At 43.9% G+C, this 16843-nt stretch overlaps 1 protein-coding gene across 1 annotated transcript in view; it reads right to left on the minus strand.

Annotated features, from left to right (window-relative positions):
- Nucleotides 1-942: 942 nt before the first annotated feature.
- LOC308124506 (all-trans-retinol 13,14-reductase-like) overlaps nucleotides 943-16843 on the minus strand; it is a 28748-nt gene continuing 12847 nt past the window's right edge. The window contains exons 5-12 of the mRNA XM_080487533.1: nucleotides 14593-14788; nucleotides 14321-14518; nucleotides 11214-11333; nucleotides 10989-11127; nucleotides 10764-10873; nucleotides 6375-6541; nucleotides 2106-2265; nucleotides 943-1821 (exon numbers count right to left, since the gene is read on the minus strand). Of these exons, the coding sequence (XP_080343659.1) occupies nucleotides 1673-1821; nucleotides 2106-2265; nucleotides 6375-6541; nucleotides 10764-10873; nucleotides 10989-11127; nucleotides 11214-11333; nucleotides 14321-14518; nucleotides 14593-14788 (1239 nt within the window). The 3' untranslated portion in view covers nucleotides 943-1672. The remainder of the gene's footprint in view (nucleotides 1822-2105; nucleotides 2266-6374; nucleotides 6542-10763; nucleotides 10874-10988; nucleotides 11128-11213; nucleotides 11334-14320; nucleotides 14519-14592; nucleotides 14789-16843) is intronic.

Raw genomic sequence — 16843 nt, forward strand, 5'->3', positions numbered from 1 at the left:
CAAATGGCGCTTACCATATTTCCAGTCAGGCATCTTTGTTGAACAGCCCAGTGAAGCCTTGGGGTCCTAGTAACACATCTGTGTGTGATTGAGTTATTGTCATTAGTAATAGACGATAATAGACCGCTGTTTCACAGAGAATGCTTTAGTAAAGAAGTAAAATATGAATAGTTCACCAAGCATGTTGGCCGATGTCTAAAGGGGGATATGTGTTGCATACATTTATTTATATGTTAGGAACCATGGGGGATTTGTGAGCAGCCCTCCCTTTGTTGCTGTGTTTATTCAGTTCAGTTGGAAATGAAGCTAATGCTAATTGGTTAGCAGTGTTGCTATATGTATGATGCCAGAGGATTTGATCCTGCTTTATTGATGATTATTATCTGCTACTTATTTGTATATTTCTTATTCTGTTTCCAGAAATCAATCCTATCATTCATCCATTCTATCTATCTGACTTGTTTTACGATTATTGATGTAAACAACAATGAAAGCTTTATAGGGTTACATTTTGGCTGGGATGAATTATTTGTGGACAACCAATAGGAAGCCTTCATGCACATGCTGTCCACACCTCCTCATTAGCTTTTAATTCCAGTAGTTCTACTCGTGAATATTTGGGCCCTTACTAGCACTACTAGTACCGCCAAAATGCCCACTAGTAGTATTATTATTTTGTCCATCCATCCATTTTCTCCCTCTTATCCGTTTCCGGGTGGCGGGGGTGGCGGTCTGAGCACCGTCACCCAGATCACATTGCACTATAAATGTCTCCACTTGGGAGGCCGGCGAAAATCAATGGTAAAAAGACATTTTATCGACTGCGCCATCATTTTTGGATTTTTGTTGGTTGAAAGAAAGAACCTGCGACATTCTCCCAATCCTGTTGCAAATGATTGTGTTCTAAGTAAAAGTGTTGCTGATACAATGAAACAGGGAAAAGAGCATTGAAGCATTTTATTATTTGAAAGCAATGGCATACATTAACGTCCAAAAGTAATAACACCTTAAGTACCTTCCATCGGCCACCCATTCCTCTTTTAGACCTTCTTTATCCAGCTGAGGGGTGGCGGGGGGGATTACAGAAGACAATGGGAGAGAGGCTTGGTGCACTCTGGAGGTTATTACAGTACCAACACAACCAGACAATCAGACCAACGACTGGAGCACCAAGAGGAAATCTCCTCATACTGAAGCCAGGATCAATCCAGGCTCTTCTCATTAAGAGCACGTCCACCACCACACCACCATGTAGACCACGAGGGACAGTTTAAGCCTCTGGAGCAGAACAAACTCAATCCTTGTCAAACCAAGCGTGACTCATGGAACACCCAAGTTCTAATTGTTATCTCATACATTGTCCCCCACACTCCAGTGGTGTGAAGAGTTACTTAAAGGTGATGTAATCATCCTCTGGAGCTATTGGAACCGTCTGTTTTCACTTGCTCACTTGGGTTCTACTTGCTTTTTCACATTTCCTCTATATGTACCTTATGTAATGAAAATCCCCAAAGACATGACATCCAAAAAGACATGCAAGAAAAATACCAACAAAAAAAAGAAATGAAAACTAAAGGAAAAACACAAACAGATTATAATAAATGAAAGTTCTCCATTGAGGAGACACTGGAACATTTCCCTGTAGGTACCTTCCATCACAGATCTGTTGGTACTAGGTCTGCTTATGATTGTTCTGCTTGTTCTTGAGACTCATCTTCAGGGCTAGAAGGTCGATGTAGAGGATCTGATTGAGGACAGCTGATGCACAGAGCAGACCTCCATGCAGAGCTCCAGCCATGCCGTTGCAGAATACATCCTGACCTGCATACGAGTGCAACAAGAAGATAGAACAGTCAAGGAATATGCACACAGAAACTATCCAGGATACAGTGGATTCATCTCTTAATTATCATGGAAATGAGGAAACAAATTCCCAGCAATAGATTTCTCCAGAAAGAGTCCATACAAATATCTTAATTTCAAGCGACACATTATCCAGTTTCCAGGATTAGAATACCAACAGTGTAGTAACAGAGTAAACACACAGTCCCTTCCTCTGAGCAGTAACGCTTGTTTACTTCAGTCAGTATTATGGTTTTATCCACCTGTTAAGTAAAGCCCGTCGATGGGTGTCTTTGCTCGAGTCCTGGCAACTGTCTCCGGGTCAAAGCGCTCCAAGTTGTGTTCAGCACCATACATCTCCCCTCTTGGAGCGCCCAAATAGTGGACATTGGTCAGAGGGGTGGCAGCGTCCACCATTACCACCTCAACACAAAAACACACACAGAATGTATTCATAGAAAAGGAAATAAAGTCCAGAGTAGATTATCATCAGTAAATAGTTGACATGTTCAGTGATATCCAATATTCTTCAATAGTAAACACAATCAAGAAAAATGCTTTTTGTCTGAAATCTCTTAGGTGAGTCCAGTCACTGTTGGGTTTTTAAGAAAATGGTAAGAGGAGCTGAGATTAGAAGGATGGATGGATGGATGGATGGATGGATGGATGGGTGGATGGGTGGATGGATGGATGGGTGGATGGGTGGGTGGATGGATGGATGGATGGATGGATGGATGGATGGGTGGGTGGGTGGGTGGGTGGATGGATGGATGGATGGGTGGATGGATGGATGGATGGATGGATGGGTGGGTGGGTGGATGGATGGATGGATGGGTGGATGGATGGATGGATGGATGGGTGGGTGGGTGGGTGGGTGGGTGGGTGGATGGATGGATGGATGGATGGATGGATGGATGGGTGGATGGATGGATGGATGAGTAATGCTGAAAGCATAATGAAGTTGATCTCAGCAGATAATGGGTAGCAGATCTATACATATTCTGTCTTGTCCAGGGAGCTTTCTCCAAGACACTTGGATCAGGGTCAAACGACTTCTAAGACATAGGAAGGAGTCCAGAAGACTCAATGACTTCAAGATCACTATCAAAGTAACATGACAATTCGGATATCTAACATCCCATTTAAACAAAAAAAATTACATTTTTGCCCAATTGATGAATAATTTTCTGTTTGCTTTAAGTCATAAGATATGTTGTCCACCCACTGGGCGTCACTCAGTGTGGAGTTTGAATGTTCTCCCTGTGTGTTCCAGGGCTTTATCCACAGGTACACAGGTTTGCTCAAATAGTTCAAAATCTGCTTTTGATTAACAATCAGCAATTCTAAATTGTCTCCAGTATATGTGCATATTTGAGTGGATGGGATTGTGTCTCTGATTCTTTCTGGGATGGACTGCTGTTCTGTTTGGATTGGCTCCAGCCTCCATGACTCTGGTGTCGACAAAGTGGCCACCGGAGATGGATTTAGATCAGGCATTATTAAACAAGTAATGCAAATGGTTAACACTAAAAACATGTAAGGCAGCATGTCATAAAACTTTGGTAACATGTCTTTGGCAAAGAATCAATAAAGCAAGTTTTTTATTCTGCATGTTCCTTCTCTGCCTCCTCCAGAAGGGTTAGCTGGCATTAAGGTGGTTTGCAGAGTGCAAGTGTTCTTGGAGCATTATTTGCTGTAGAACATTGGTAGTTGGGTTCACCTCCACGCACAGCATTGGCTCTGGAACCATACCCGTCGATAAGGTATGGTCTCTTTCCTACTGTAGGATACTGACAAGCCCCCGGCTGGAAGCCACACAGTTTGAGTTTGTCCTGGAGGACCAGGGGGTCGCCTCCCGGTAGCTTAGGATTGCGGGGAGGAAAATTCTGACTGTTGTTTGTGCTTCTGCTCCAAAGTATGACTGGGTGGCTTCAACGCTCACGTTGGTAATGACTGGGTAACCTGGTCTGAACCCGAGTGGGGAGTTCTTATTGGACTTCTGTGCTCATCATGGATTGTCCATCACAAACACCAGATTGCAACACAAGGACGCTCATAGTGGACTTGGCACCAGAGCTCCTTGGGTCTTAGGTCAATGATCGACCTTCTTGTCATCTCACCTGACCGGAGGCCGTATGCTCTGGACACTCGGGTGAAGAGAGGTGCAGAGCTTTAACTGAGCTTTAACTCGACATCTGGTGCTGGGTTGGATCAGGTAGCGGGAAGACTGTGGGCCAGACCCGGCAGGCCCAAACGCATAGTGAGCGTTGGTAAAGGGTAGCTGGGGGCTCTGTCAGAAGTGATTTCAACTCCCACCTCCAGGAAAACTTCTCCAGGTACCAGAGGACATGGAGTCTGAATTGACCCTGTTCAAGACTTCTATTGTGGAAGCGACTATGAACAGCTGTGGCCGGAAACTGTCAAGCTGAAGAAGGAGACCTTTAGAGCCTGGTTGGCTAAGGGCACTCTGGACTCAGCAGACCCTTAGGGTCTGGTTGGCTCAGGGGACTCTGGACTCAGCAGAAATATCAGCACCTCCAAATCTGAGTTCTGAGTCCATAGTCCTCTCACAGAAGAGGATGGCGTGCCCTCTCCAGGTATGGGGGTATGGGGGTGGGAGGGGGGACTGAAGGAGGAGGCATGGTAAGATCAGCCACTGATCCAGACAGTAACCGTCACTGTACCAGACTGTTGTGGTGAAGAGGAGCTGAGCTATAAAGCGGCTCTGTTTACCGATTGGTCTATGTTTACACATTTACACGTTTAAACGTTCCCGGGTTTTTAGAAAAACTGAGATTCTGTTCCTTCCTTCATTTATTGACACAGACCTAAATATCCACCTGGTTCAGAGCTACTATGAGCAGCCAAACCTGTAGGGGGCAGTGTAACAAGAAGCATGAAGCCATAACAGCCGATCAGAATCCTGGAAAAAACACATCACAAATTGTGACGAAAATGTCTGCCTCCAACTCTTTAGACGTAAACGGAGTTTTTATAAATCTCCACTGTTTTCATCGTTTGTCGAGACTCGTAGCTAGTTTATGTGTAAATGCAAGAAAAACAGAGAAATATCAGTTTTTTTTTTTAAATACCTGGGTACATGTAGACGCACCCTAAAAGTCAAGCCAATATTTCTCCACAGCCAGTTGAGGTGGTTCAGGCATCTGATGAGGACGCCCCCTGGTGGCCTCCCTGTAAAGGTTCACCAGGCAGGTCCGACTGGGAGGAGGTCAGGCCGGCGGGAGTAAAATGTTATGAGTAGCTTCTGGTTTGTGTTTTTTCCAGATTCCCATCACATAAAGATCTTTCAAATTTGAATTTACTTTCTGAGAGCTGAAAGGTTCTGTTTGGAGCCTACAATATTGTGCTATTTTGTTTGTGACAATTACATACCAGGAAACGTGTGTGTGACCTGCTACCATGTGACTGTTGTTAATCAGGTGGTGATGATGTGATGACGATGACAAAGGACTTGGCTGATGCCTTCTTGCGTGCACATAGAAATATTTATTCACAAGATTGGTAGCATCAGGATCCCAGGCGATGGTGGAAGTGCCTCACTGATAAACAGGTGTATGCACATTTTATACATTCCCTCCAGCTGGCCAGAATGTCGGAACGTTGGGTTCCATATCAGGAAACTACTCAGGCCTCGAGGACAGAATGGAGATAGAATTCCTTCCCTAACACTCACTACCTAAACTTTCTCTTCCCGAGGTCTCACCGAGACGAGCTGACAGAAAAGGAAGAAAATATACTTCATGACTTAAGGCTGATTTTGGGTTTTGTGACGTCTAGTATTTGTGTTTTATCTGTTTTCTAATACATTTTTGAATATGTTTTTACTGTAGAACTTTGGGATTTGTTTGCCAAATGTAAAGTGTATTACAAATACATTTTAATATTTTTATTATTTTTATTTTTATTATTATTACTATTATTATTATTCTTATTATTATTCTTATTATTATTATTATTATTCTTATTATTATTATTATTATTATTATTATTATTATCCATCCATCCATCTTCTCCATCTTATCCGTTCCCGGGTGGTGGTGGTGTCAGTCTGAGCACCGTCACCCAGATCACATTGACCCATTAAGAACCTTCCTGCAGGTGGAGAGCCCACAGGAAGGTGGAAAGCCCACAGGAAGGTGGAGAGCCCACAGGAAGGTGGAGAGTCCACAGGAAGGTGGAGAGCCCACAGGAAGGTGGAGAGCCCACAGGACGGTGGAGAGCCCACAGGAAGGTGGAGAGCCCACAGGAAGGTGGAGAGCCCACAGGAAGGTGGAGAGCCCACAGGAGGGTGGAGAGCCCACAGGACGGTGGAGCCCGGCGAGGGACATGAACCCTCTACCTTGAGACTGAGAGTCTCATGCTCTACCTACTGAGCTGGACGGGGCTATTATTATTATTATTATTATTATTATTATTATTATTATTATTATTATTATTATTATTATTATTATTATTATTATTATTATGTGACCAATTAAGGATATTTGCTAAGACAAACAAGAGAGACATACCTTGTCTCGCAGTTGAGGGAAAATGGTTAGTGCCCAGTCCAGCAGTTCTTGGGCCATGCTGTTCTTCAGGTCCAGATAGTCCTGTCCCCGTCTGCCAAGCTTTGTCCCTTCCCATTCCTCGAACCACTCGTAGCGAGCCATGGTGAGCAATGTCATGCAGGATTTACCTACAATGTGGTCAGAAGAGAAGAAAGACAGAGACAGAGCAATGAGTATTGGAATAATGAGTTTCAGCAGGGTTTCAGTACTGACCAGTTCAGTGTCCCCTCCTGCAGCTGGGCCAAAGTCTGGACCTCTGGCAGTTTTTGGTTTGGTCAGTTAAATGTATGTAAACACTGAGGGCAGCGCAACTAAACTCCTCAATAAAAGTTTGGAAACATTATCTCTCCCCTTTAACCTTATTAATTTGTTTTGTATTATATATCGTTGCAAAGCTTGATTCGTCACCTTTCCAACAAGATATCACTTGTAAAGATCCTGCTTTTGTGGAATGAACAACACAGCTAAACGTCTGGGTCGCGCTCCCAAAGGATGTGCTGGAATCCCCTGCAATGTTCTCCTGCTGGAGTTTCTTGGTGGATCGACTCTCCACAGTGACAAGAACCTCCACAGTGACAAGAACCACCACAGTGACAAGAACCTCCACAGTGACAAGAACCTCCACCGTGACAAGAACCACCACAGTGACAAGAACCTCCACAGTGACAAGAACCACCACAGTGACAAGAACCTCCACCGTGACAAGAACCACCACAGTGACAAGAACCTCCACAGTGACAAGAACCACCACAGTGACAAGAACCTCCACAGTGACAAGAACCTCCACCGTGACAAGAACCTCCACCGTGACAAGAACCACCACAGTGACAAGAACCTCCACAGTGACAAGAACCACCACAGTGACAAGAACCTCCACAGTGACAAGAACCTCCACCGTGACAAGAACCACCACAGTGACAAGAACCTCCACAGTGACAAGAACCACCACAGTGACAAGAACCTCCACAGTGACAAGAACCTCCACAGTGACAAGAACCACCACAGAATGTTGGATTCATGTGATACTGGCAGACATCCATACTCCTCCTCATTATCATCACCTCCTCATGCTGGGCACCTCCGCCTCCTCATTATTATTACATCCTCCTCATGCTGGGCACCGTTCTCATCCTCAGTATCATAACCTCCTCATTATCATCACCTCATCCTCATTATCATCACACCCTCCTCATGCTGGTCACATCCTCATCATTATCATCACCTCCTCATGCTGGTCACCTCATCCCCCTCATTATCATCACCTCCTCCTCCTCATGCTGGTCACCTCCTCCTCATTATCATCACCTCCTCATCATGCTGGGCACATTTATCATCCTCAGTATCATCACCTCCTCATCATCACATCATCCTCATTATCATTACCTCCTCCTCATGCTGGTCACCTCCTCATCATCATTGCCTCCTCCTCATTATCATCACCTCCTCCTCATGCTGGTCACCTCCTCCTCATTATCATCACCTCCTCCTCATGCTGGTCACCTCCTCCTCCACATTATCATCACCTCCTCCTGCTGGTCACCTCCTCCTCATGCTGGTCACCTCCTCCTCATGCTGGTCACCTCCTTCTCATTATCATCACCTCCTCATGCTGGTCACCTCCTCCTCATGCTCGTCACATCATCCTCCTCCTCATTATCATCACCTCCTAATGCTAGTCACCTCCTCCTCATTATCATCACCTCCTCCTCATTATCATCACCTCCTCCTCATGCTGGTCACCTCCTCCTCATTATCATCACCTAATCATGCTGGTCACCTCCTCCTCGTCCTCATTATCATCACCTCATCCTCCTTATGCTGGTCACCTCCTTCTCATTATCATCACCTCCTCCTCATGCTGGTCACCTCCTCCTCATTGTCATCACCTCCTCCTCCTCATGCTGGTCACCTCCTCCTCATTATCATCACCTCCTCCTCATTACCATCACCTCCTCCTCATTATCATCACCTCCTCCTCATGCCGCCCCCTACTCCTCATTACCATCACCTCCTCCTCATGCTAGTCACCTCCTCCTCATGCTGGTCACCTCCTTCTCATTATCATCACCTCCTCCTCATTATCATCACCTCCTCCTCATGCTAGTCACCTCCTCCTCATTATCATCCCCTCCTCCTCATTATCACCTCCTCCTCCTCATTACCATCACGTCCTCCTCATGCAAGTCACCTCCTCATTATCATCCCCTCCTCCTCATGCTAGTCACCTCCTCCTCATTATCATCCCCTCCTCCTCATTACCATCACCTTCTCCTCATGCTAGTCACCTCCTCATTATCATCACCTCCTCCTCATTATCACCTCATCCTCCTCATTACCATCACCTCCTGCTCATGCTAGTCACCTCCTCCTCATTATCATCCCCTCCTCCTCATGCTGGTCACCTCCTTCTCATTATCATCACCTCCTCCTCATGCTGGTCACCTCCTTCTCATTATCATCACCTCATCCTCATGCTGGTCACCTCCTCCTCATGCTAGTCACCTCCTCCTCATTATCACCTCCTCATCCTCATGCTGGTCACCTCCTTCTCATTATCATCACCTCCTCCTCCTGATGCTGGTCACCTCCTCCTCATTATCATCCCCTCCTCCTCATTATCACCTCCTCCTCCTCATTACCATCACGTCCTCCTCATGCAAGTCACCTCCTCATTATCATCCCCTCCTCCTCATGCTAGTCACCTCCTCCTCATTATCATCCCCTCCTCCTCATTATCACCTCCTCCTCATTATCATCCCCTCCTCCTCATTATCACCTCCTCCTCCTCATTACCATCACCTCCTCCTCATGCTAGTCACCTCCTCATTATCATCACCTCCTCCTCATTATCACCTCCTCCTCCTCATTACCATCACCTCCTCTTCATTACCATCACCTCCTGCTCATGCTAGTTGCTCTGCTGCACGGCCTCATCCTGACACACACACACACGCACACACACACACACACACACACACACACACACACACACACACACACACACACACACACACACACACACACACACACACACACACACACACACACACACCTTGACACAAACTTGAAGCCCCAAACGAGAGTGAATACCAACATCTTGCAGGTGATTGTGGCTCATGTTTATGAGGCGCTGCTCACTCTTACTGTGTTGCTCCTTCTATAGAAGCACGATCATTTCAAGTTATACCTCGTTGTAAACGTGACTAATCAGGCTTTCCAACTGTATATATAACCAAACCAAGTAGTATTGTTAAAAGGGAGAAATAATGTTTCCACACTTTTTTGTTGTGTAATTAGTTTCTCTCCATGTACTTTGAATTCATTGAAAAACTTGTGAAAAGGCGTACTGAAGCCCACACTACATAGCAATAGGCATCGCTTGAATCAGAACAAGAGTGTGTAGAACTTTGAACCTCAGGCAAAAATAATAAATGCAGTAGATGAACCACTGGAGCCGATGAAGGACCCTGAAGGCTCCTTCATCCTCCCTTTCTGAACTCATAAGAACCAGAAGAAAGTTCAGCAGTGACGTCAGCCAGCTGCTGAAAGAAAAGCTTTTTCTGCAGGACGGTTCATACTCCGATAAGAAGCTGCCGAACTCACAGGCCACGCCCCCTCACAACAGGCCACGCCCCCACAGCAGGACACACCCCCTCACAGCAGGCCACGCCCCCACAGCAGACACACGTCTGTGAAGCAGCGTTTAAACTTTTCAACTGCACAGTTCATTTCTGTCCTCCAGTACTTTCAGAAACACATTTCTCTGAACTGTTCCAGTAATAAAAGAGAGTTTTTTTCCGACCACCATGTTGGTCTGGTTCTAACTCCAGGAGCTGACAGCTGTTCATGATGCGTTCAGGTGCATCACGTAAGTCTGCACTCCGACATTTTAACGAGCTGCGGCGCTCATACAGTAGTGATGTTACAAGTTAAATATGATTAAAATATGACTGATAGTCATTAGAGAGCTGGAACACGTATGAGCAGCACACGGCAGAGCAGAAGTTTTGGCAGAGCGGCTCCTACATAGTTCGGCCAGGACGGATGGAACAGCCCAAACTAATTTCTTCGGCCAGAGGGAGCTGGCTGAAGAAAGGACGTCATTTTGTTCGTCAGGACCTGCACTGCTGAACTTTCTTCTTGTTCTTATGGAGGATGAAGGGGCCTTGACAGTAGCAGTGTTGTCATGTTCTATTATAGTTATATGGACAAGATAAAAACGGCAGTCTTCCATTTACCAGAAGCTATTTTATCTGTCAGTAGATATCGAAAGACAAAATACAGAAGTAACGGAGAATTGAAAGCAGACTGAGGTCAATAGAAACATTTGTGTGTATTTGTGACTGTTACCTGGGTGTCTGATGTTGGACGTCGGGTCTTTAGCAGATGGGAAGGTGATGAACATCATTGGAATATTTCCTAATACCTGGTCTCTGCTCAGGGAAGCGTACTGCTCCATACTTCACGAGAGGTGAAGTGTTCATGGAAATAGACACAAGAGGACACAATAAATCAGGGGCTGAAATCCATTCAGTTACAAACAATCAGGAGTTATTTCCATAGGGCTAAACCTACAGCGAGTCCAAGTCGTTGTCTTTATACATCCAGTAGTTGGTAGAAACAATGCCCAGCTCTTCTTTGGTTCCATCCAATCCAACAAAGACCAAGAAGGAACCCATCCCATGACGCACCATACCCAGCAGGGACCTCACCTCTGCTCAGACACATGAAGACAAGGCCACACATGAACTCTGCAGGAAGCATCACAAAGGTGGTTTCAAAGTATTCTGCCTGAAGTACCTTGCTTGTCCTGGATCTGCTGAGGTAGAAATTTCTGGAAAGTGTTGAAGATGCCAGCATTGGAAATGACAACAGGAGCGCGGACCTCAACCTCTTCTTGTCCTTTCAGAACAGTCACACCTAACACACATATTCACACCTTTTTATTTCAAAGGACATATCAAGCAATACTTTACAAGAACTAACATTCTCATACTTGATTACAAAGTTAAACGATGTTTTCAGTTTTGCATTGTTGACTCTGCTGTAGAGGAGTTCCTGGAATAGAATAAACCCAAATGCATTTCATCCATGTAACACACAAAATATGTTTTGTTGAACGCTTGAATTTAAGAATTGATCTAATTCCAGTTTAGCTTTTTTGACAGATGATGTGTTTTTGGTTTTTCTACTTGTTCAAAATATTCTATGGTATTTTGGGGCATTTGTGGTGATTCACAACTTTTGGGGGGCTTGGATGTGAACATACACTTTTGCTGTCACTTTCAGAATGTTTGAGAACTCATGTCACTCATAAGAAAACACATATCATTTTGGATTTCTGTTTCAGAAAAGTTCAGAAAACCGTGTCCATTTACAAGGAAATGGCAGAAACGCTGAAAACAAAGTACAAAGTACACGGACATTCTAGTGGACAGACCTCCAAGTTGGATTGTTATTATGGTGACTGTCAAAATAAAACTACCAAGTTGGATTGTCATTATGGTGGCTGTCAAAATAAAACCACCAAGTTGGATTGTTATTATGGTGACTGTCAAAATAAAACCACCAAGTTGGATTGTTATTATGGTGGCTGTCAAAATAAAACCACCAAGTTGGATTGTTTTTATGGTGGCTGTCAAAATAAAACCACCAAGTTGGATTGTTATTATGGTGACTGTCAAAATAAAACCACCAAGTTGGATTGTTATCATAATGACTGTCAAAATAAAACGACCAAGTTGGACTGTTATTGGTCGGTGCAGTCTTTCTAGATTTACGTAAGGCCTCTGATTTACTAAACCATAATATCCTCGTTTCTAAACTTTTACATTTTCAGCTTTCGGGTAAAACAGAGGGTCCATGAGAGTATCCATTACATAGTACTGAAACATTTAGACATTTAGCCTATCAGAGTACAGTTACATATTTAATTTATTTACACATTAACACAGTCATTTCAATTACCTTAGAATAGTTCAAAACAACTGTCTGTATTATATACAAGTACTGCATTAATGATTTAAAGGGAAGAATTACTGACTAGTTTTAGACATAAAATATATTGTAGTATCATACATTAAATGATATTGTTCAGTGACTAGAGTACACCAATAAAAAGACACAAACTGATGCCTGACAGAGTGCAGTACTGTAGTACACAAACTGACAAAATGTGGATCCAGTTTGTCTCTAAAATATTTTGAAAACAAGTATTGAAGTACAATTCATGAACATTGAGATGTTCTTATTCCAGGAGTCTGATGGAGGGACAGCTTCAGGAACTTGTTCATCTATACTGCAGTAGGGAAGCACCCACCCACCTTTTTTTACTTCAATCCGATCCTGATACCTGAACTTGTATATCTGCTGATACTATTGAGACCAGAGCTGTTTGCTTTATTTTATATGAGGCTGTAATAAACTCCTCTCTACAGTAAAGTATGAAATGTACTAATGTATACATGTACTCTCTCTAAAGACAACTTGAGGTTAGTATCAGGACAGAAAAGGAAGCAGTACAAAGTATTTTAGTTCCATGTGGACAATGTGGGGGTCTGCGTGACGTCATCATCTCATAATAAACTAGTTCTATCTTTAGAACCTCAGAATGACTTTATTAATCCCTGGGGAAACTCTTGAGCAAGGCAGCAGCAACACAATGTTTCCAGCTCTAACGCAGCTCCAACCATTGGGACTATTTCCAGGGAGTTTAGCGTGGAGGAGGACGCAGCTTCACGGAGGTGTGAATCTCCTGCTGACAGCCTGGAGGAGCTGCTGCTCATTGTTCTGATGTCAGTGCTGTTCTCCTCCCAGAGCTGGAGGCTGAAAACACTGAGGTCTGGCTGCAGAGCGCCGCCCTGCTGGACTACAGCTTAGCTAACATCCACGTTGCTGTGTTGCTTTGCTAACATCCACATTGCTGTGTTGCTTTGCTAACATCCACATTGCTGTGTTGCTTTGCTAACATCCACATTGCTGTGTTGCTTTGCTAACATCCATGTTGCTGCGTTGCTTTGCTAACATCCACATTGCTGTGTTGCTTTGCTAACATCCATGTTGCTGCGTTGCTTTGCTAACATCCACATTGCTGTGTTGCTTTGCTAACATCCATGTTGCTGCGTTGCTTTGCAAACATCCACGTTGCTGTGTTGCTTTGTTACTTTGCTAACATCCACATTGCTGCGTTGCTTTGTTACTTTGCTAACATCCACGTTGCTGCGTTGCGTTGCTAACATCCACGTTGCTGTGTTGCTTTGCTAACATCCTCATTGCTGTGTTGCTTTGCTAACATCCAAGTTGCTGCGTTGCTTTGCTAACATCCACATTGCTGTGTTGCTTTGTTACTTTGCTAACATCTACGTTGCTGTGTTGCTTTGCTAACATCCACGTTGCTGTGTTGCTTTGCTAACATCCACGTTGCCGTGTTGCTTTGCTAACATCCACATTGCTGTGTTGCTTTGTTACTTTGCTAACATCTACGTTGCTGTGTTGCTTTGCTAACATCCACGTTGCTGTGTTGCTTTGCTAACATCCACGTTGCCGTGTTGCTTTGCTAACATCCACATTGCTGTGTTGCTTTGTTGCTTTGCTAACATCCACATTGCTGTGTTGCTTTGTTGCTTTGCTAACATCTACGTTGCTGTGTCGCTTTGCTAACATCCACGTTGCCGTGTTGCTTTGCTAACATCCACGTTGCTGTGTTGCTTTGTGGTGTTGTGAGACTAAAATCCGTCCAAACAGCAACATGTTGCCATGAAAAGTTGGATAGCACAGTGCTACTTCCCTAGCCTGCTCGCTGGCTGCAAACTGTGGACTGGATTTGCTGACTCATTCCTCCTGGTCTCATTGAGACCCGCCTCCCTTCAGGAAATCCATAAACCAAAGTGACCCCCAGCTTGACTCACCACAGGCCTTCCCTTGCTGGTCCAGGAGGATGCGATGGACTGGTGCTCTCACCAGCACAGCGCCACCTGCCTGCTGGATGACCGGGATGATATTGAAGGCAAACTCACTGGCGCCCCCTCGTGGGTAATATGCACCACGCTTGTAGTGGTGGAGAAGGAGAGCATTGATCAGAAAGCTTGACTCTTTGGGAGGGACGCCTATAAAAAAAGAAGCAGATGAGGCACAGCACAGATGAATGTGGACCGTGTGGACTGCAGGAAGTGTCCGGTACCGTAGAACAGGTAGGCCGTCAGAGCCTGCAGGTCCTTGTTCTGAGTGAGGCCCGATATTATTTCTGAATGGTTCGTTGTCGCCAGGCGGAAAACTGAAGATACACGGTCCAACAGGTTGAACCGAACAAGAAATTTAACCATCCAGAATGGTATCATCTTCAAGATGGCAATAAGTGGTGTCCTCCTCGATGCCAGCTTGAAAAGAAGGACGAAGAAGAAGGAACATTTAGGTGATCTGTCAAGTATTTTGATATATATAAATAACTTACATAAGTCTGGGTTTTGTTAGAGTGCAGGTCCAACACTTGAATAACGTTAATATTTCTAGAAACAAAGTTATGAATTTATCACATGAACAAAGTGGCAATAATATACTGTAATATACACACACACACACACACACACACACACACACACACACACACACACACACACACACACACACACACACACACACACAACACACACACACAGAGAGAGAGAGAGAGAGCCAGGGAAAGAGAGAAAGAGGAGAATTTAATATTTTACCAGTATTTCCTCCAGCTTTAGCAGTTTGGTGGCTCCTGGTCAGCCAACATGGCAACCTGCTGTTTTACTTCAGAATTACTTCTTTGGTCGTTAAATTCAGCTTTACAAAGTAAAGCTAATGACTTTTACTTTCTCAATCAGCCGTCAGGAAACTTTTTAAAATGAAACTTTCTACCTTAATATTATTCCACTGGGTATTGTGCTGCTCTGTAGTCATGGTGCTGCTCCCGTAAGGGAGTTAAAAAAAACTAAAACGGAAGTAAACAAAACTACATTCAATACGTTACATTATTTTAACTCATTAAACGATTAAAAAAATTTAAATAAATCAAATCAAATAATATAAATATATATATATATATAAATATATATATATATATATATATGTATATTGCCAGTATATATATATATATATAAACATACATGTCAGTCTTTACCAGGGTAAAATCTTTCCTGCTTCTACCTGTCGTTAAAAAAGAGCTTATAATATACGTATTTGGAATGTCTAAATGAACACAATTCAACTATAGTGCAACTTGTTTGAATTGCTCCAGTGTAAGCAGAAAAAACTGAACTTTCTTGAAACACTGAGTACTGCACATGCTCACTATGGTTGTAATAAATAGTTCTGCACATGCACAAGTCACTCAGCAATACCAGAGGTGGCCAACCAGTCAGCACTCAGGAGCCTAGTCCTTGATAAATGACTGTAAAAGGCGACCTTCAGTCCAGACACGTCTCTCCAACCAGACCATCACAAAACAAATGATCTGACTAACAAGCACCTGGACGGAGGTAAAGATATCCCCAGAATTAAACTAGAACCAAGCTTCATCCATCTTCTTCAAGACTTCATTGACTCCATGATCCCACTCAGCAGTCAGAGACAACCTTCACCTTCACACCGTTAGTTTAGAGATTGAAGTGAATCGAGGTCCAACAAACACGTCTGGTCCGAGATGCTGCCCTTTTTTTATTACCTGTTTTAAAGGAGACATATCATGCTTTTAAATCCTTCCTTTTTACATATAAATCATACAGTTGTGGTCTATATAAAGCGGAACTGCAATGCTTGGGTCTGAATTCCTCATTATTAGAGCTCCACAGGCCCCTTTTCTACCCCTTTTCTGATGTGCTTCTGAGAGCAACTGGTTTTGGGGCGGTCTCTTCATACCCCGCCTCCTCTCCAGGTTGCAGAGGTGACACTCGGTTCAACTCCACCCTGTTCGGCCATCTTTGTAGTTTGATAGAACAGATACAATTATCTAGCGGCGCAGAAACTTTATATTCACACATTATTTACAAAATGTCAACAAGGGAAGATTTGTCCATCCAGCCATACATGTTGGAGCCAGAGTCGGACCCGGCGGAGCGAGATGAAAATGACCATGATGCACCTACAGAACAACGTCTTCATATGGATGTAACGCAATGGTGTGTTACTATATTTACACTAACTTCTCCATCCATGCCCACTACTACAATACTGCCTGTATTACAACGACTATTTAACACAGAAGTTACATTATAATCTAAAACGAGCACACAGCGCTAACATATGAAGACGGTGCAACTGCTAATGCTAACAAAACAATGACAGGGACGTCTTATCATCACACTTTTTAGCGTTATATACAGCTTACCGAAGTGCTCTGTTCGTCGTCTCCATAGATAGAAGGAACTGACCGCTCAATCAGACCAAGTCTTTCGGCAAATCCTTCT

This window comes from Lipophrys pholis (assembly GCF_963383615.2).
Source record: "Lipophrys pholis genome assembly, chromosome: 19".
NCBI classification, from domain to species: Eukaryota; Metazoa; Chordata; class Actinopteri; order Blenniiformes; family Blenniidae; genus Lipophrys; species Lipophrys pholis.